The sequence below is a fragment of the Panulirus ornatus genome, chromosome 15 (assembly GCF_036320965.1).
Source record: "Panulirus ornatus isolate Po-2019 chromosome 15, ASM3632096v1, whole genome shotgun sequence".
NCBI classification, from domain to species: Eukaryota; Metazoa; Arthropoda; class Malacostraca; order Decapoda; family Palinuridae; genus Panulirus; species Panulirus ornatus.
In genome coordinates this window covers 18,871,989-18,893,247 of record NC_092238.1, presented here as the reverse complement: position 1 = coordinate 18,893,247, position 21,259 = coordinate 18,871,989, and the positions used below count along the sequence as shown (strand labels likewise).

The 21,259-nt window shown below is 41.3% G+C and overlaps 1 protein-coding gene across 1 annotated transcript in view; it reads right to left on the bottom strand.

The window, feature by feature from the left end:
* LOC139753738 (tuberin-like) overlaps positions 1-21,259 on the bottom strand; it is a 466,749-nt gene that overhangs the window by 51,783 nt on the left and 393,707 nt on the right. The window contains exon 17 of the mRNA XM_071670535.1: positions 19,224-19,292. Coding sequence (XP_071526636.1) covers positions 19,224-19,292 — 69 coding nt within the window. The remainder of the gene's footprint in view (positions 1-19,223; positions 19,293-21,259) is intronic.

Below are 21,259 nucleotides of genomic sequence, written 5' to 3'. Positions count from 1 at the left end.
TATTGAAATCTTAGGAAATAGCTCCAGCTTCTTGACATGTCTGCCCGAGATGTCATTGGGAGTTCACCAGCAATTTTCTCCTCAGAGAAGTAGGGGAGTACACTTCTTGTTTCTTCTGCGACATATTTGATAGCTTTCTCTAGGTGTTAGGAAAAAACAGTGAAGCCTAGATGTTTGAATAAAAGGGGAGGAGGAGAGAGGAAGTTGGGTTCTTGGTGGCAAAAGTGGTTGCAATACAAGAAACAGACACAGGTATATCATCTAGGGTAGATAGCTTAGACAGAAGAATGGCAACCATTGAGACAAAGTTGGAAGATACTTTCACCTTCCAACCTATGAGGAAAAATTGTAGCCACAATACTGAACATCCTACTAACAATGAACTCTCCATTCACAATAGGTTTAGCATACTAGATGATGAAGTACAGGATGATCACAGCATCATCCTGGTTGGGGATTCTATTGTCAGATATTAGTACGAGTTCTGTGTGAAGGGTGGAAATAAGAACTTGTGTTATGCAGGTGCTAGGATAGAGCATGTCACAATAAGTTTGATGATATGGTTTCAAACAATCATGAGGATATGATTTTTGTCATTTGGGTGGGAACGAATACTGCTATTAATGGGAGATCAGAAGAAATATTGGCAAAGTATAGGAAACTTATCAGCAAGTTTAAAGAAAGTCATAAGAAGCTTATAATACCAGGATTGCTGACATCGATTAAAGTCCCCTCAGCAGAATGCTGGGGATATACAGAAGAATCAAAGCTTTTTGTTATATTATTATTATTTTGCTTTGTCGCTGTCTCCCGCATTTGCGAGGTAGCACAAGGAAACAGACGAAAGAAATGGCCCAACCCACCCCCATACACAATGTATATACATACACGTCCACACACTCAAATATACATACCTATACATCTCAATGTACACATATAAATATATATATATATATATATATATATATATATATTTTTTTTTTTTCATACTATTCGCCATTTCCCGCGATAGCGAGGTAGCGTTAAGAACAGAGGACTGGGCCTTTGAGGGAATATCCTCACCTGGCCCCCTTCTCTGTTCCTTCTTTTGGAAAATTAAAAAAAAACGAGAGGGGAGGATTTCCAGCCCCCCGCTCCCTTCCCTTTTAGTTGCCTTCTACGACACGCAGGGAATACGTGGGAAGTATTCTTTCTCCCCTATCCTCACTTATATTTGTACTTATATTTCTCCACACACTTTCAGGCATCCTTGCCCTTTGCCAGCCTGCAGGCTTGGGATCCCCTTCTGCACATTTAATTTCCAGTGAATACGCATGATCCAATCCATACAGTATAGTTATGGGAAAATGCCAAAAATAATGAGACACAAACATTCTCCACTCCAACTCTTCTAGCTTAATCTTATACTGTTAACTTATCGTCACCTTTTATTTTCATTTGGCAAGTCTACTGTCCTCTCATTATCCTTCAATAAAGTGTCAGTGCCTTTGCATACCACAATTTCAGAATCAACATTAGACTCCTCATTCTTTCCTTTCTTACTCACCACCTCTTTATCACTTTCATATCCACCATCATCTTCAATAACACTAAAACTGCCACCAGTTCTCTCTGTTGCAGTTGTATTATGATCTACAAAGTCACTTGCACAAATGTCAAGCTTACTCTTTTTATCTTTATCAACAAGGACTTCACTTCTTGCTGATTCATCAACTATTTCCTCTAAGTTTCTCACTTCTTCCTCCACTTTCTCTGCCTTCTTTTCTTCCTGCATTTTCTCTGTTTTCCTTTCTCCTCTAGCCTCACTTTTTCCAAATGTTTCTCCTACCTCTTTACTTTCTTTAATGGGTCCTATCTTTAGTCCTTCTATCATTCCTTGTCCACCCATTACCTTTTCATCAGTAACATCTTTCATTTCAACACATTCACTGATATGATTATTAATGGGTCCTATCTTTTCTCCTATCATTCTTTGTTCACCCATTACCATTACCATATATATATATATATATATATATATATATATATATATATATATATATATATATATATATATATATATATTTTCCCTGGGGATAGGGGAGAAAGAATACTTCCCACGTATTCCCTGCGTGTCGTAGAAGGCGACTAAAAGGGGAGGGAGCGGGGGGCTGGAAACCCTCCCCTCTCAATTTTTTTTAATTTTCCAAAAGAAGGAACAGAGAAGGGGGCCAGGTGAGGATATTCCCTCAATGGCCCAGTCCTCTGTTCTTAACGCTACCTCGCTAACGCGGGAAATGGCGAATAGTTTGAAAAAAAAAAAAAAAAAATATATATATATATATATATATATATATATATATATATATACACACAAATGCAAATGGGAACTTCAGTGAAGGGCGTAAATGGGGAGGTGATAACAAGTAGCGGTGATGTGAGAAGGAGATGGAATGAGTATTTTGAAGGTTTGTTGAATGTGTCTGATGACAGAGTGGCAGATATAGGGTGTTTGGGTCGAGGTGGTGTGCAAAGTGAGAGGGTTAGGGAAAATGATTTGGTAAACAGAGAAGAGGTAGTAAAAGCTTTGCGGAAGATGAAAGCCGGCAAGGCAGCAGGTTTGGATGGTATTGCAGTGGAATTTATTAAGAAAGGGGGTGACTGTATTGTTGACTGGTTGGTAAGGTTATTTAATGTATGTATGACTCATGGTGAGGTGCCTGAGGATTGGCGGAATGCGTGCGTAGTGCCATTGTACAAAGGCAAAGGGGATAAGAGTGAGTGCTCAAATTACAGAGGTATAAGTTTGTTGAGTATTCCTGGTAAATTATATGGGAGGGTATTGATTGAGAGGGTGAAGGCATGTACAGAGCATCAGATTGGGGAAGAGCAGTGCGGTTTCAGAAGTGGTAGAGGATGTGTGGATCAGGTGTTTGCTTTGAAGAATGTATGTGAGAAATACTTAGAAAAGCAAATGGATTTGTATGTAGCATTTATGGATCTGGAGAAGGCATATGATAGAGTTGATAGAGATGCTCTGTGGAAGGTATTAAGAATATATGGTGTGGGAGGCAAGTTGTTAGAAGCAGTGAAAAGTTTTTATCGAGGATGTAAGGCATGTGTACGTGTAGGAAGAGAGGAAAGTGATTGGTTCTCAGTGAATGTAGGTTTGCGGCAGGGGTGTGTGATGTCTCCATGGTTGTTTAATTTGTTTATGGATGGGGTTGTAAGGGAGGTAAATGCAAGAGTCCTGGAAAGAGGGGCAAGTATGAAGTCTGTTGGGGATGAGAGAGCTTGGGAAGTGAGTCAGTTGTTGTTCGCTGATGATACAGCGCTGGTGGCTGATTCATGTGAGAAACTGCAGAAGCTGGTGACTGAGTTTGGTAAAGTGTGTGGAAGAAGAAAGTTGAGAGTAAATGTGAATAAGAGCAAGGTTATTAGGTACAGTAGGGGTGAGGGTCAAGTCAATTGGGAGGTGAGTTTGAATGGAGAAAAACTGGAGGAAGTGAAGTGTTTTAGATATCTGGGAGTGGATCTGTCAGCGGATGGAACCATGGAAGCGGAAGTGGATCATAGGGTGGGGGAGGGGGCGAAAATTTTGGGAGCCTTGAAAAATGTGTGGAAGTCGAGAACATTATCTCGGAAAGCAAAAATGGGTATGTTTGAGGGAATAGTGGTTCCAACAATGTTGTATGGTTGCGAGGCGTGGGCTATGGATAGAGATGTGCGCAGGAGGATGGATGTGCTGGAAATGAGATGTTTGAGGACAATGTGTGGTGTGAGGTGGTTTGATCGAGTAAGTAACGTAAGGGTAAGAGAGATGTGTGGAAATAAAAAGAGCGTGGTTGAGAGAGCAGAAGAGGGTGTTTTGAAATGGTTTGGGCACATGGAGAGAATGAGTGAGGAGAGATTGACCAAGAGGATATATGTGTCGGAGGTGGAGGGAACGAGGAGAAGAGGGAGACCAAATTGGAGGTGGAAAGATGGAGTGAAAAAGATTTTGTGTGATCGGGGCCTGAACATGCAGGAGGGTGAAAGGAGGGCAAGAAATAGAGTGAATTGGAGTCATGTGGTATACAGGGGTTGACGTGCTGTCAGTGGATTGAAGCAAGGCATGTGAAGCGTCTGGGGTAAACCATGGAAAGCTGTGTAGGTATGTATATTTGCGTGTGTGGACGTGTGTATGTACATGTGTATGGGGGGGGGGGTTGGGCCATTTCTTTCGTCTGTTTCCTTGCGCTACCTCGCAAACGCGGGAGACAGCGACAAAGTATAAAAAAAAAAAAAAAAAAAAAAAAAAAAAAAAAAAAAAATTTCTTTTTCTTTTAAACTATTCGCCATTTCCCGCGTTAGCGAGGTAGCATTAAGAACAGAGGACTGGGCCTTTTTTGGAATATCCTCACCTGGCCCCCTCTGTTCCTTCTTTTGGAAAATGAAAAAAAAAAAACGAGGGGAGGATTTCCAGCCCCCCGCTCCCTCCCCTTTTAGTCGCCTTCTACGACACGCAGGGAATACGTGGGAAGTATTCTTAATCCCCTATCCCCAGGGATAATATATATATATATATATATATATATATATATATATATATATATATATATATATATATATATATATATATACACACAGACATATACATATATACACATGTACATAATTCATACTGTCTGCCTTTATTTATTCCCATCGCCACCTCGCCACACATGGAATAACATCCCGCTCCCCCTCGTGTGTGAGGTAGCGCTAGGAAAAGACAACAAAGGCCCCATTAGTTCACACTCAGTCTCTACCTGTCATGTAATAATGCCCGAAACCACAGCTCCCTTTCCACATCCAAGCCCCACAGAACTTTCCATGGTTTACCCCAGAGGCTTTACATGCCTTGATTCAATCCATTGACAACACGTCGACCCCGGTATACCACATCGATCCAATTCACTCTATTCCTTGCCCGCCTTTCACCCTCCTGCATGTTCAGGCCCCGATCACTCAAAATCTTTTTCACTCCATCTTTCCACCTCCAATTTGGTCTCCCACTTCTCGTTTCCTCCACCTCCGATATATATACCCTCTTGGTCAATCTTTCCTCACTCATTCTCTCCATGTGCCCAAACCATTTCAAAACACCCTCTTCTGCTCTCTCAACCATGCTCTTTTTATTTCCACACACCTCGCATACCCTTACTTACTCTCATTATTTACTCGATCAAACCACCTCACACCACATATTGTCCTCAAACATCTCATTTCCAGCACATCCACCCTCCTGCGCACAACTCTATCCATAGCCCACGCCTCGCAACCATACAACATTGTTGGAACCACTATTCCTTCAAACATACCCATTTTTGCTTTCAGAGATAATGTTCTCGACTTCCAAACATTCTTCAAGGCTCCCAGGATTTTCGCCCCCTCCCACACCCTGGTTGCTGAAGTGGTAGAGGATGTGTGGATCAAGTATTTGCTCTTGCATTCACCTCCCTAACAACCCCATCCATAAACAAATTAAACAACCATGGAGACATCACACACCCCTGCCGCAAACCTACATTCACTGAGAACCAATCACTTTCCTCTCTTCCTACACGTACACATACCTTACATCCTCGAAAAAAACTTTCCACTGCTTCTACCAACTTGCCTCCCACACCATATATTCTTAGTACCTTCCACAGAGCATCTCTATCAACTCTATCATATGCCTTCTCCAGATCCATAAGTGCTACATACAAATCCATTTGCTTTTCTAAGTATTTCTCATATACATTCTTCAAAGCAAACACCTGATCCACACATCCTCTACCACTTCTGAAACCACACTGCTCTTCCCCAATTTGATGCTCTGACCATGCCTTCACCCTCTCAATCAATACCCTCCCGTATAATTTACCAGGAATACTCAACAAACTTTACCTCTGTAATTTGAGCACTCACTCTTATCCCCTTTGCCTTTGTACAATGGCACTATGCAAGCATTCCGCCAATCCTCAGGCACCTGCACCTTCCTCTTAACCTCCTGCTACTTTCTCATATACATGTACCAATCAGTTGCCCTCCTTCTCTAGTACTGCCTAAATGCCTCTCTTTTCTCTTTCACTAGCAACTTTACTTCATCCAACCGCTCATTACCCATTCTAATCTGCCCACTTCCCACCTTTCACATGCCATATTCATCTTTTGCATATGCCATTACTGCTTAACGTAAATACCTCCCATTTACAGCCCACTCCCCTCGCTTTATAAAATTTCACCTTTTGTTATTCTACTCTCAATCTCTGCTGGTATTTCTTCACACAAGTCTCCTTTCTTAGCTCACTTACTCTCACCACTCTCTTTTCCCTAAATTTTCTTCCTCTTTTTTGAAAACCTCTATAAATATTCACCCTTGCCTCCACAAGACGGATCAGACATCCCAGCAGTAACCCCTCTCAGCACATCTATATCCAAAAGTCTGTCTTTTACACACCTTTCAATAAATATGTAATCTAATAATGGCCACTGACCATCTCTCCTGCTTACATATGTATTATCATTATTATCTTATCTATCTTATTATACTTTGTCGCTGTCTCCCGCATCAGCAAGGTAGTGCAAGGAAACAGACGAAAGAATGGCGAAACCCACCCACATACACATATATATACATACATGTCCACACATGCACATACACATATCTATACATCTCAACATATCCATATATATACACACACAGACATATACATATATACACATGTACATAATTCATACTGTCTGCCCTTATTCATTCCCGTCGCCACACACGCCACACATGAAATGATAAACCCCTCCCCCCACATGTGCACGAGGTAGCGCTAGGTAAAGACAACATAGGCCACATTTGTTCACACTCAGTCTCTAGCACAGTGTCATGTATAATGCACCTTTCCACAACCAGGCCCAACAAAACTTTCCATGGTTTACCCCAGATGCTTCACATGCCCTGGTTCAATCCACTGACAGCATGTTGACTCCAGTACACCACACTGTTCCAATTCACTCTATTCCATGCACGCCTTTCACCCTCCTGCATGTTCAGGCCCCGATCACTCAAAATCTTTTTCACTCCATCTTTCCACCGCCAATTTGGTCTCCCACTTCTCCTCGTTCCCTCCACCTCTGACACATATATCCCCTTGGTCAATCTTTCCTCACTCATTCTCTCCATGTGACCAAACCATTTCAAAACACCCTCTTCTACTCTCTCAACCACACTCTTTTTATCACACACACCTTTCTTACCCTTTCATTACTTACTCGATCAAACCACCTCACATATTGTCCTCAAACACATCATTTCCAGCATATCCACCCTCCTCTGCACACCTCTATGCCTCACAACCATATAACATTGTTGGAACCACTATTCCTTCAAACATACCCATTTTTGCTTTCTAAGATAACATTCTCGACTTCCACACATTTTTCAATACTCCCAGAACTTTCGCCCCCTCCCCCACCCTATGATTCACTTCCACTTCCATGGTTCCATCCGCTGCCAAATCCACTCCCAGATATCTAAAACACTTCACTTTTTCCAGTTTTTCTCCATTCAAACTTACCTCCCAATTGACTTGTCCCTCAACCCTAACGTACCTAATAACCTTGCTCTTATTCACATTTACTTTCAGCTTTCTTTTTTCACTTTACCAAACTGAGTCACCAGCTTCTGCAGTTTCTCATCTGAATCAGCCATCAACGCTGTATTATCAGCGAACAACAACTCACTCACTTCCCAAGCTCTCTCATCTACAACAGACTGCATACTTGCCCCTCTTTCCAAAACTCTTGCATTCACCTCCATAACAACCCCATCCATAAACAAATTAAACAACCATGGAGACATCACGCACCCCTGCCACAAACCTACATTCACTGAGAACTAATCACCTTCCTCTCTTCCTACATGTACACATGCCTTACATCCTTGATAAAAACTTTTCATTGCTTCTAACAACTTGCTTCCCACACCATATATTCTTAATACCTTCCACAGAGCATCTCTATCAACTCTATTATATGCCTTCTCCAGATCCATAAATGCTACATACAAATCCATTTGCTTTTCTAAGTATTTCTCACATACATTCTTCAAAGCAAACACCTGATCCACACATCCTCTACCACTTCTGAAACCACACTCCTCTTCCCCAATCTGATGCTCTGTACATGTCTTCACCCAGAAATACTCAACAAACTTATACCTCTGTAATGTGAGCACTCACTTTTATCCCCTTTGCCTTTGTATGATGGCACTATGCAAGCATTCCGCCACGGTAGTATGCAAGCATTCCGACAATCGTAGGGCACCTTACCAAGAGTTATACATACATTAAATAACCTTACCAACCAGTCAACAATACAGTCACCCCCTTTTTTATCAAATTCCACTGCAATACCACCAAAACCTGCTCCCTTGCCGGCTTTCATCTTCCTGAAAGCTTTTACTACCTCTTCTCTGTTTACCAAATCATTCTCCCTAACCCTCTCACTTTGCACACCACCTCAACCATAACACCCAATATCTGCCACTACCATCAAACACATTCAACAAACCTTCAAAATACTCACTCCATCTCCTCACATCACCTCCCCATTAGTCCCCCTTCACTGAAGTTCCCATTTGTTCCCTTGTCTTATGCACTTTATTTACCTCCTTCCAAAACATCTTTTTTTTCTTTTTTCTTTTTCATACTATTCGCCATTTCCTGCGTCAGCGAGGTAGCGTTAAGAACAAAGGACTGGGCCTTTGAGGGAAATATCCTCACCTGGCCCCCTTCTCTGTTCCTTCCTTTGGAAAATTAAAAAAAAAAAAAAAAGAGGGGAGGATTTCCAGCCACCCACTCCCTCCCCTTTTAGTCGCCTTCTACGACATGCAGGGAATACGTGGGAAGTACTCTTTCTCCTCTATCCCCAGGGATAAAAACATCTTTTTATCCTCCCTACAATTCAATGATACTCTCTCACCCTAACTCTCATTTGCCCTCTTTTTCACCTCTTGCACCTTTCTCGTGACCTCCTGCCTCTTTCTTTTATACATCTCCCACTCATTCGCATTATTTCCCTGCAAAAATCGTCCAAATGCCTCTCTCTTCTCTTTCACAAATAATCTTACTTCTTCATCCCACCACTCACAACCCTTTCTAATCTGCCCAACTCCCATGCTTCTCATGCCACAAGCATCTTTTGCGCAAGCTATCACTGCTTCCCTAAATACATCCCATTCCTCCCCAATACCTTTACGTCCTTTGTTCTCATCTTTTTCCATTCTGTACTCAGTCTCTCCTGGTACTTCCTCACACAAGTCTCCTTCCCAAGCTCACTTACTCTCACCACTCTCTTCACCACAACATTCTCTCTTCTTTTCTGAAATCCTCTACAAATCTTCACCTTCACCTCCATAAGATAATGATCAGACATCCCTCCAGTTGCACCTCTCAGCACATTAACATCCAAAAGTCTCTCTTTCACGTGCCTTTCAATTAACACATAATCCAATAACGCTCTCTGGTCATCTCTCCAACTTACATACATATACTTATGTATATCTCTCTTTTTAAACCAGGTATTCCCAATCATCAGTCCTTTTTCAGCACATAAATCTACAAGCTTCACCATTTCCATTTACAACACTAAACACCCCATGTACACCAATTATTCCCTCAACTGCCACATTACTCACCTTTGCATTCAAATCACCCATCACAATAACCCGGTCTTGTGCATCAAAACTACTAACACACTCACTCAGCTGCTCCCAAAACACTTGCCTCTCCTGATCTTTCTTCTCATGCCCTGGTGCATATGCACCAATAATCACCCCTCTCTCTCCATCCACTTTCAGTTTTACTCATATCAATCTAGAGTTTACTTTCTTACACTCTATCACATACTCCCACCACTCCTGTTTCAGGAGTAGTGCTCCTCCTTCCCTTGCTCTTGTCCTCTCACTAACCCCTGACTTTACTCCCAAAACATTCCCAAACCACTCTTCCCCTTTACCCTTGAGCTTCGTTTCACTCAAGAGCTAATTCATCCAGGTTCCTTTTCTCAAACATACCACCTATCTCTCCTTTTTTCTCATCTTAGTTACATCCACATACATTTAGACACCCCAATCTGAGCCTTCAAGGAGGATGAGCACTCCCCGCGTGACTCCTTCTGTTTCCCCTTTCAGAAAGTTAAAATACAAGGAGAGGAGGGTTTCTAGCCCCCTTCTCCCGTCCCCTTTAGTCGCCTTCTACGACACGTGAGAAATGCATGGGAAGTACTCTTTCTTCCCTATCCCCAGGGATTATTATAATTATAATTTTCTTTTTTCTTTCTTTCATATCATTTGCCATTTCCTGCATTAGCGAGGTAGCGTTAAGAACAGAGAACTGGGCCTTTGAGGGAATATCCTCACCTAGGCCCCCTTCTTTGTTCCTTCTTTTGGAAAATTAAAAGCTGTCATGTGTAGTGTACAGAAACCACAGTTCCCTTTCCACATCCAGGCCCCATAAAACTTTCTATGGTTTACCCCAGGCACTTCATATGCCCTGCTTCAATCCACTGACAGCACGTCGACCCCGGTATACCACATCATTCCAATTCACTCTATTTCTTGCATGCTGTTCACCCTCCTGTATATTCAGGCCCAGATCACTCAAAATCTTTTTCACTCCATCCTTCCACTCCAATTTGGTCCCCCACTTCTCTTTGTTCCTTTCACCTCTGACACATATATCCTTTTTGTCAACCGTTCCTTACTCATTCTCTCCAAGTGACCAAACCATTTCAATACAACCTCGTCTGCTCTCTCAACCACACTCTTTTTATTACCACACATCTCTCTTATCCATTCATTACTTACTCGATCAAACCACCTAACACCACATATTGTCCTCAAACATCTTATTTCCAACACATCCACCCTCCTCTGCACAACCCTATCAACAGCCCACGCCTCGCAACCATATAACATTGCTGGAGCAACTATTCCTTCAAACACAGCCATATTTGCTCTCCAAGATAACGTTCTCACCTTCCACACATTCTTCAATGCTACCAGAACCTTTGCCCCTTCCCCATCCTGTAACTCACTTCTGCTTCCATGGTTCCATCTGCTGTCAAATCCACTCCCAGATATCTAAAACACTTCACTTCCTCCAGCTTTTCTCCATTCAAACTTACCTCCCAGTTGACTTGTCCCTCAACACTACTAAAGCTAATAACCTTGCTCTTATTCACATTTACTCTCAACTTTCTTTTTTCTCACACTTTACCAAACTCAGTCATCAGCTTCTGCAGTTTCTCATCCGAATCAGCCACCAGCACTGTATCATCAGCGAACAACATCTGACTCACTTCCCAAGCCCTCTTATCCACAACAGACTGCATACTTGCCCCTCTCTCCAAAACCCTTGCATTCACTTCCCTAACAACCCCATCCATAAACAAATCAAACAACCAAAGAGACAGCACACACCCTGCCACAAACCAACATTCACTGGGAACCAATCACTTTCCTCTCTTCCTACTCATACACATGCCTTACATCCTCGATAAAAACTTTTCACTGCTTGTAACAACTTACCTCCCACACCATATACTCTTAATACCTTCAACATAGCATCTCTATCAACTCTATCATATGCCCACTCCAGATCCATAAATGCTACATACAAATCCATCTGTTTTTCTAAGTATTTCTCACATACATTCTTTAAAGTATACACCTGATTCCCACATCCTCTACCACTTCTGAAACTACACTGCTCTTCCCAAATCTGATGCTCCGTACATGCCTTCACCCTCTCAATGAATACCCTCTCATATAGTTTTCCAGGAATACTCAACAAATTCATACCTCTGTAAATTGAATACTCACCTTTATCCCCCTCTGCCTTTATACAATGGCACTATGCATGCATTCTGCCAGCCCTCAGGCACTTCACCATGAACCATACATGCAATGAATATTTTCACCAATCAGTCAACAACATAGTCACCCCATTTTTTAACAAATTCCACTGCAATACCATCCAAACCTGCTGCCTTGCTGGCTTTCATCTTACGCAAAGCTTTCACTACCTCTTATTTGTTTACCAAACCATTCTCCCTTGCCCTCTCCCTTCGCACACCACCTCGACCAAAACACCCTGCATGTGCCACTCTATCGTCAAACACATTCAACAAACCCTCAAAATACTCACTCCATCTCCTTCTCACTTCACCACTATTTATCATTATTTCCCCATTAGCCCCCTTCACTGATGTTTCCATTTGTTCTCTTGTCTTATGCACTTTATTTACCTCCTTCCAAAACAACTTTTTATTCTCCCTATAATTTAATGATACTCTCTCACCCCAATTATCATTTGCCCTCTTCTTCACCTCTTGCACGTTTCTCTTGACCTCCTGCCTCATTCTTTTATACATCTCCCAATCATTTGCACTATTTCCCTGCAAATATCGTCCAAATGCCTCTTTCTTCTCTTTCACGAACAATCGTACTTCATCCCAACACTCACTACCATTTCTAGTTTGCCCACCTCCCTCCTTTCTCATGCCACATGGATCTTTTGTGCAAGCCATCACTGCTTCCCTAAATTCATCCCATTCCTTCCCCACTCCCCTTACATCATTTGCTGTCACCTTTTTCCATTCTACACTGAATCTCTCCTGGTACTTCCTCACAGAAGTCTCCTTTCCAAGCTCACTTACTCTCACCACTCTCTTCACCCCAACATTCTCCTTTTTTGAAAATCTTTACATATCTTCACCTTTGTCACCAGAAGATAATGATCAGATATCCCTCCAGTTGCCCCCCTCAGCACATTAACATCCAAAAGTCTCTCTTTCACACGCTTATCAATTAAAATGTAATCCAATAACGCTCTCCGGCCATCTCTCCTACTTACATACGTATACTTATGTATATCTCTCTTTTTAAACCAGGTATTCTCAATCACCAGTCCTTTTTCAGCACACAAATCTACAAGCTCTTCACCATTTCCATTTACAACACTGAACACCCTACGTACGCCAATCATGCCCTCAACTACGCTAAGACACTCACTCAGCTGCTCCAAAAACACTTGCCTCTCATGATCTTTCTTCTCATTACCAGGTGTATAGGCACTAATAATCATCCATCTCTCTCCATCCTCTATTCAAATCAGGTATTTCCAATCACCAGTCTTTTTTTAGCACACAAATCCACTAACTCTTCCTCATTTCCATTAATAACATTGAATACCCCCACCCAAGCATCCCAATCATACCCTGAAATGACACATTACTTGCCTTATTATTCAAATAACCCATCGGTAATACCAAGTGTCGTACATCAAAACTACCTGACACACTCACTCAGCTGCTACCAAAACACTTGCCTTTCATGATCTTTGTTCTCATGGCCAGGTGCATAAGCACCAATAATTACACATCTCTCACCACCCACTTTCAGTTATACCAACATAAATCTAGAATTTATTCACTTGCACTCTATCAGACACTTTCACAACTCCGGCTTCAGGAGTAGAGCTGTTCCTTCCTTAGCTCTTGTCCTCTCACCAACCCCTCCAAACACATTTCTAAATATTTCTTCCCTTTTACCATTGAGCTCTGTTTCACCTACAGCCAGAATGTCCATTTTTTCCTCCCCACAAATATACTACCTATCTCTCCTCTCTTCCCATCTTGGTTATATCCACACATAGTCAGCCACCCCAATCTGAGCCTTTGAGGAGGATGAACACACCCCAACTTCTGTCTCCCCTTTTACAAATTGAAATACAAGAAGGGTAAGGTTTCCAGCACAAAGATCCTGCCCCCTTCAGTCACCTATATGAATCCTCTAGCTCTCACTGAAAGAAAGCTTATGGGTAAAGGGGAAAAATGGTTTGGAAATGTCTTAGAAGTAAAGTCAGGGGTTGGTCTAAGGGTGAAAGAGTGTAAGGAATTGAGCTCCAGACGATGTGGGTAAAAATGAAAGTGGACTGCAAGAGATGGGCGATTATGAGAGCTTCTGCACCTGGTCATGAGAAGAAAGATCATGAGAGGTAAGTGTTTTGGGAGCAGCTGAGTGACTGTCAGCAGTTTTGATGCAAGAGATTGGGTGATGGGTGATTTAAATGTGAAGGTATGGAATGTGGTGGTTGAGGGTTTAATTAGGGGAATGAAAGGAAATGATGAGCAGTTTGTGGAGCTGCAAGCTGAAAAGAGCTGGATAATGGGAATACCTCGTTCAAACAGAGGGGCATACAAAGTACATGTATGAGAGTAAGAAAGATAATTAGCAAGCATTATTGATTACATACTTATTGATGGGCATCTAAAAGAAAGACTTTTAGGACTGAATATGCTGAAAGAGGCAGCTAGTGGGATGTCTGATCATTACATTTTGGAAGTGAGGGCGATGATCTGTAGAAGTTTTAGACAAGAAGAAATGTTATGGGTGAGAAGAGAGGTGTGAAAGCAAGTGAGCTTGGAAAGAAGATGTGAAGAAATACCAAGAGAGATTGAGTATGCACTACACTCTCTTTGAGCAGTTTCCTGAACAATATCTTAAGCAGTCTGTCATCTGTTTTTGTTATTATCATTTATTATATATTTTGCTTTGTCGCTGTCTACTGCCTTAGCGAGGTAGCGCAAGGAAACAGACGAAAGAATGGCCCAACTGACCCACATACACATGTGTATACATACACGTCCACAAACACAAATATACATACCTCTTCATCTCAACGTATACATATATATACACACACACAGACATATACATATATACACATGTACATAATTCATACTGTCTGCCTTTATTCATTCCCATCCCCACCCCACCATACATGAAATAACAACCCTCTCCCCCCTCATGTGTGCGAGGTAGCGCTAGGAAAAGACAACAAAGGCCAAATTCGTTCACACTCAGTCTTTAGCTGTCATGTAATAATGCACCGAAACCACAGCTCCCTTTCCACATCCAGACCCCACAGAACTTTCCATGGTTTACCCCAGACACTTCACATACCCTGGTTCAATCCATTGACAGCACATTGACTCTGGTATACCACATCGTTCCAATTCACTCTATTCTTTGCACGCCTTTCACCCTCCTGCATTTTCAGGCCCCAATCACTCAAAATCTTTTTCACTCCATCCTTCCACCTCCAATTTGGTCTCCCACATCTCCTTGTTCCCTCCACCTCTGACACATATATCCTCTTGGTCAATCTTTCCTCACTCATTCTGTCCATGTGACCAAACCATTTCAAAACACCCTCTTCTGCTCTCTTAACCACACTCTCTGACCCTATTATTACTTACTCAGTCAAACCACCTCACACCTCATTTTGTCCTCAAACATCTAATTTCCAGCACATCCACCCTACTCCGCACAACTCTATCTATAGCCCATGCCTTGCAACCATATAACATTGTTGGAACCACTATTCCTTCAAACATACCCATTTGTGCTTTCCGAGATAATGTTCTTGACTTCCACACATTCTTCAACGCTCCCAAAACTTTCACCCCCTCCCCCACCCTATGATTCACTTCTGCTTCCATGGTTCCATCTGCTGCCAAATCCACTCCCAGATATCTAAAACACTTCACTTCCTCCAGTTTTTCTCCATTCAAACTTACCTCCCAATTGACTTGTCCCTTAACCCTACTGTACCTAATAACCTAGCTCTTATTCACATTTACTCTCAGCTTTCTTCTTACACACACTTTACCAAACACACTCACTAGCTTCTGCAGTTTCTCACATGAATCAGCCACCAGCGCTGTATCATCAGTGAACAACAACTGACTCACTTCCCAAGCTCTCTCATCCCCAACAGACTTCATACTTGCCCCTCTTTCCAAAACTCTTGCATTCACCTCCCTAACAACCGCATCCATAAACAAATTAAACAACCATGGAGACATCACACACCCCTGCCGCAAACCTACATTCACTGAGAACCAATCACTTTCCTCTCTTCCTATATTTACACATGCATTACATCCTCGATAAAAGCTTTTCACTGCTTCTAACAACTTGCCTCCCACACCATATATTCTTCATACCTTCCATAGAGCATCTCCATCAACTCTATCATATGCCTTCTCCAGATCCATAAATGCCACATACAAATCCATTTACTTTTCTAAGTATTTCTCAAGTACATTCTTCAGAGCAAACACCTGATCCGCACATCCTCTACAACTTCTGAAACCACACTGCTCTTCCCCAATATGATGCTCTGTACATGCCTTCACCCTCTCAATCAATACCCTCCCATATAATTTACCAGGAATACTCAACAAACTTATACCACTGTAATTTGAGCACTTACTTTTATCCCCACTGCCTTTGTACAATGGCACTATGCAAGCATTCCGCCAATCCTCAGGCACCTCACCATGAGTCATACATACATTAAATAACCTTACCAACCAGTCAACAATACAGTCACCCCCTTTTTTAATGAATTCCACTGCAATACCATCCAAACCTGCTGCCTTGCCAGCTTTCATCTTCCTCAAAGCTTTTACTACCTAACCCTCTCACTTTGCACACCAACTCAACCAAAACACCCTATATCTGCCACTCTATCATCAAACACATTCAACAAACCTTCAAAATACTCACTCCATCTTCTCACATCACCACTCCTTGTTATCACCTCCCTACTACCCCTTTTCACTGAAGTTCCCATTTGTTCCCTTGTCTGATGCACTTTATTTACCTCCTTCCAAAACATCTTTTTATTCTCCCTAAAATTTAATGATACTCTCTCACCCCAACTCTCATTTGCCCTCTTTTTCACCTCTTGCACCTTTCTCTTGACCTCCTGCCTCTTTCTTTTATACATCTCCCACTCATTTGCATTATTTCCCTGCAAAAATTGTCCAAATGCCTCTCTCTTCTCTTTCACTAATAATCTTACTTCTTCATCCTACCAGTCATTACCCTTTCTGATCTGCCCACCTCCCATGCTTCTCATGCCACAAGCATCTTTTGCGCAAGCCATCGCTGCTTCCCTAAATACGTCCCATTCCTCCCCCACTACCCTTACCTCCTTTGTTCTCATCTTTTTCCATTCTGTACTCAGTCTCTCCTGATACTTCCTCACACAAGTCTCCTTCCCAAGCTCACTTACTCTCACCACTCTTTTCCCCCCAATATTCTCTCTTCTTTTCTGAAAACCTCTAGAAATCTTCACCTATGCCTCCACATGATAATGATGAGACATCCCTCCACTTGCACCTCTCAGCACATTAACATCCAAAGGTCTCTCTTTCATGCACCTATCAATTAACACGTAATCAAATAACGCTCTCTAGCCATCTCTCCTACTTACATACGTATACTTATGTATATCTCTCTTTTTAAACCAGGTATTCCCAATCACCAGTCCTTTTTCAGCACATAAATCTACAAGTTCTTCACCATTTCCATTTACAACACTGAACACCCCATGTACACCAATTATTCCCTCAACTGCCACATTACTCACCTTTGCATTCAAATCACCCATCACTATAACCCGGTCTCGTGCATCAAAACTACTAACACACTCACTCAGCTGCTCCCAAAACACTTGCCTCTCATGATCTTTCTTCTCATGCCCAAGTGCATATGCACCAATAATCACCCATCTCTCTCCATCCACTTTCAGTTTTACCCATATCAATCTAGAGTTCACTTTCTTACACTCTATCACATACTCCCACCACTCCTGTTTCAGGAGTAGTGCTACTCCTTCCCTTGCTCTTCTCCTTTCACTAAACCCGACTTTACTCCCAAGACATTCCGAAACCACTCTTCCCCTATACCCTTGAGCTTCGTTTCACTCAGAGCCAAAACATCCGTGTTCCTTTCCTGAAACATACTACCTATCTCTCCTTTTTTTCTCATCTTGGTTACACCCACACACATTTAGACACCCCAATCTAAGCCTTCGAGGAGGATGAGCACTCCCTGCGCGACTCCTTCTTCTGTTACCCCTTTTAGAAAGTTAAAATACAAGGAGGGGAGGGTTTCCAGCCCCCCGCTCCCTGTTTTTGTACTACTGGAAAATATCATGAACCTTATAGAGAAACATAAAGAACAAACAGAGAAGGTTTAGAGGAGAGCAACAGGGATAGTACCTTACAGGTGTAGGTTAGAAGCCATTAATTTGTTTACCATGGAGAAGACAGGAATAATGGTTGACTTGAACACAACTTTCAAGATTCTAAACAAGTATGACACTATTGACAGTGAACAGTATTTTAAGAGATGTAAAGACAGAGAAACCATGGGTCCTAACACATATTCAAGCAAGAAACTTGTTAGAGAAGAAGTAAAGAAGTATTTTCACAGTGTCTGTGCAGTGAATAAATGGAATAAGCTAGGTGATGATACCGTAAATGCAGATAGTATACTATAACAGTTTCCTACGTACAGGTTTTAAAATCACAAAATGCCTAAGAGGTAATGCCTTAAGAGTGTATAACTACTACCCAATTCTGTATAAGTAGGTTTTTACCATCTATCTATTCTATCTATATCTCTGATGCCTGTTCCGAAGGGGTGACCACATCAACAGATTCTCTATAACTATAAAACTCCAATGCCGCTTCTTAGCCTTTAGTGCCTCACTTTTAATAGGCCAATGACAGAGGGTAATTCTAGTACAGTGTTTGCAGAGGCTCCTATCTAATGTTCCTAATGACTGCTTCTATCTAACGCTCCTACCTACTGATTCTAAATGTACAAAAATATTAAAATGCTCAATTCTAAGGGATTTAAACCATCTCCTATACACTATTCTTACCATGAGATGAGGGTCACATTAGGTAAGTAAAACTAGGGTGGTGTGAACAGGTGAGGGTTTATAAAAACGAATAGTGTAAAAGCAGTACACTGGTCAAGACACAGTTTTGTGGTAGGACTTTTTTCTTTTTAATTTCTGCTGTGTGTCTGTGGGTGTAATTAACAAAAACAAGCTTATGGCCAGGTTACTTCTAAGGTAAATGCAAAATTTACTCCTGATAGTTACAACTTTACCATATTTAACTATCACAAAGACCAATAATATTCTATCTTATGGGAATAAGTGGAACCTAGTTTCTTATGATGTGGTGCTAGTCAACCTGCTAGCAATATAAGATTCTACTGCAGGTAACAACTAGAACAGCTGAATTTGACAGTGATTGGTCTAAAACACTTTCCAAATGATGAAAAGTATCAAAATCATATAATAACTTACCTGTTCATTTGCACTTGCACTCCTCCTCCTTGCGGAAGCTTCCTCATTAGCCAGGATCATGTTTAGATTCTGCCAAAATATTAGTCTCTGATGTGAAAAGTTCTTACATTATGGTTATCAAGCATAACTTTTCTTATATGATATAAAAAACACAACTTTATCATGCTTTTCCTGATGCTGTATTTCTCCAAGAATTTGTATTCTGCTTTTCCTGATGCTGTATTTTTTCTCTCTAATCTTTTGTATCAAATAAACCTACAACCATATATTTCACAAGTACATACACTACTCTTTAGTGTTTTTAAAATTCAACATTCCTTCCTGTAATAAACCATCTTTTAATTCATTTACTTTTCCATTTCATTCTGTTTCAACGCTATTTCTTAATAAAAGGAAAAATTTTAGGACAACAATTCACATACTTAACAAGAAATCCAGGTAAAATGCAAGCACTAAATATATTACCTCAAGTGTGAAGACTAATTTTGACAAAAGTCATCTAAATCTAATAATTCAGAAAATTAATGAAAAAATGACATTATGGGATGAGATTTTGAATTCATTCACAAGTATGTGGTTCAACGACTTAGACACATTCATAAGCAGTGGCAAAAGGAATCAACAAAGCATTTGGCACCAGGTAGGTAGTAGTTGGTAGTTGGTGGGCAGCTACAGACCAGGGGGTACATTACCAGTACTTCCCATCTGGCAATTGGGAGGATGGACCACTGGCATTCTGTCCACAAACATATAACCTTTCCATGTCACTCATAACACTTGAAAACAATTATCTCGCAAAATTCATTATTTGTAACTACAAATTTCTGTAGTGAGAATAATGTGCTAGTCCTGTCTTTTGGCAATATGGTTAGAGCAATAGACTGAAAAAGCAGGTAAGAATATTAGATGGAAACATTAGGAAGAACCATTATGTAGAAGTAGTAAAACCCTATCTATATACCATGTTTCAAAACCATATAATATTGCAAAAACAACAATTTCTTCAAACATACCCATTTTTGCTCTCCAAGATAACGTTCTCTCTTTCCATACTTTCTTCATCGCTCCCAGAACCTTTGCCCCCTCCCCATCCAATAACTCACTTCTGCTTCTACGGTCACATTCACTGTCAAGTCCACTCCCAGATATCTAAAACACTTTACTTCCTCCAATTTTTCTTTATTCAAACTTAGGTCCCAATTAACTTGTCCCTCAACCCTGCTAAACCTAATAACCTTGCTCTTATTCACATTACTCTCAACTTTCTCCTTTCACACAATTTTCCAAACTCAGCCACCAACTCACTCAAATCAGCCACTAGTGCTGTATCATCGGCAAAGAACAATTGACTCACTTCCTAGGCCCTCTCCCCTAACAGGCTGCATACTCACCCCTCTCTCCAAAACTCTTGCATTTAACCTCTAACCACCCCATCCATAAACAAATTAAACAACCATGGAGACATCAGGCACCCCTGCCGCAGACCAACCTTCACTGGAACCCAATCACTCTCCTCTCTTCCTACTCATATACATGCCTTACACCCTTGATAGAAACTTCTCACTGCTTCTAGCAGCTTACCTCCCACACTATATATTCTTAAGACCTTCCATAAAGCATCTCTATCAACCTTATCATATGCCTTCTCCAGATCCATAAATGCTACATACAAATCCATCTGCTTTTCTAAGTATTTCTCAAATGTGTTCTTCAAAGTAAACACCTGATCCACACATCCGTTACTACTTCTAAAACCACACTGGTAACAGGTAGTGATGAAATAAGGAGGAAATGGAGTGAGTATTTTGAGGGAGTAAGGAATGTATTTGATGACAGGGTAGCATATGTAGAGTGTCTGGGTTGGGGTGGTATATAAAGCAAGATAACAGTTACGGAAAATTGTTTGGTGAAGAAAGAAGTGGTGGTGAAGTGTGGCAAGGTGGCTAGAGTGGATGTCAATACAGCTGAACTTTTTAAGGAAGGGGGTGACTGTGTTACTGAGTGGTTAGTTAGGATTTTCAATGTATGTATAGATC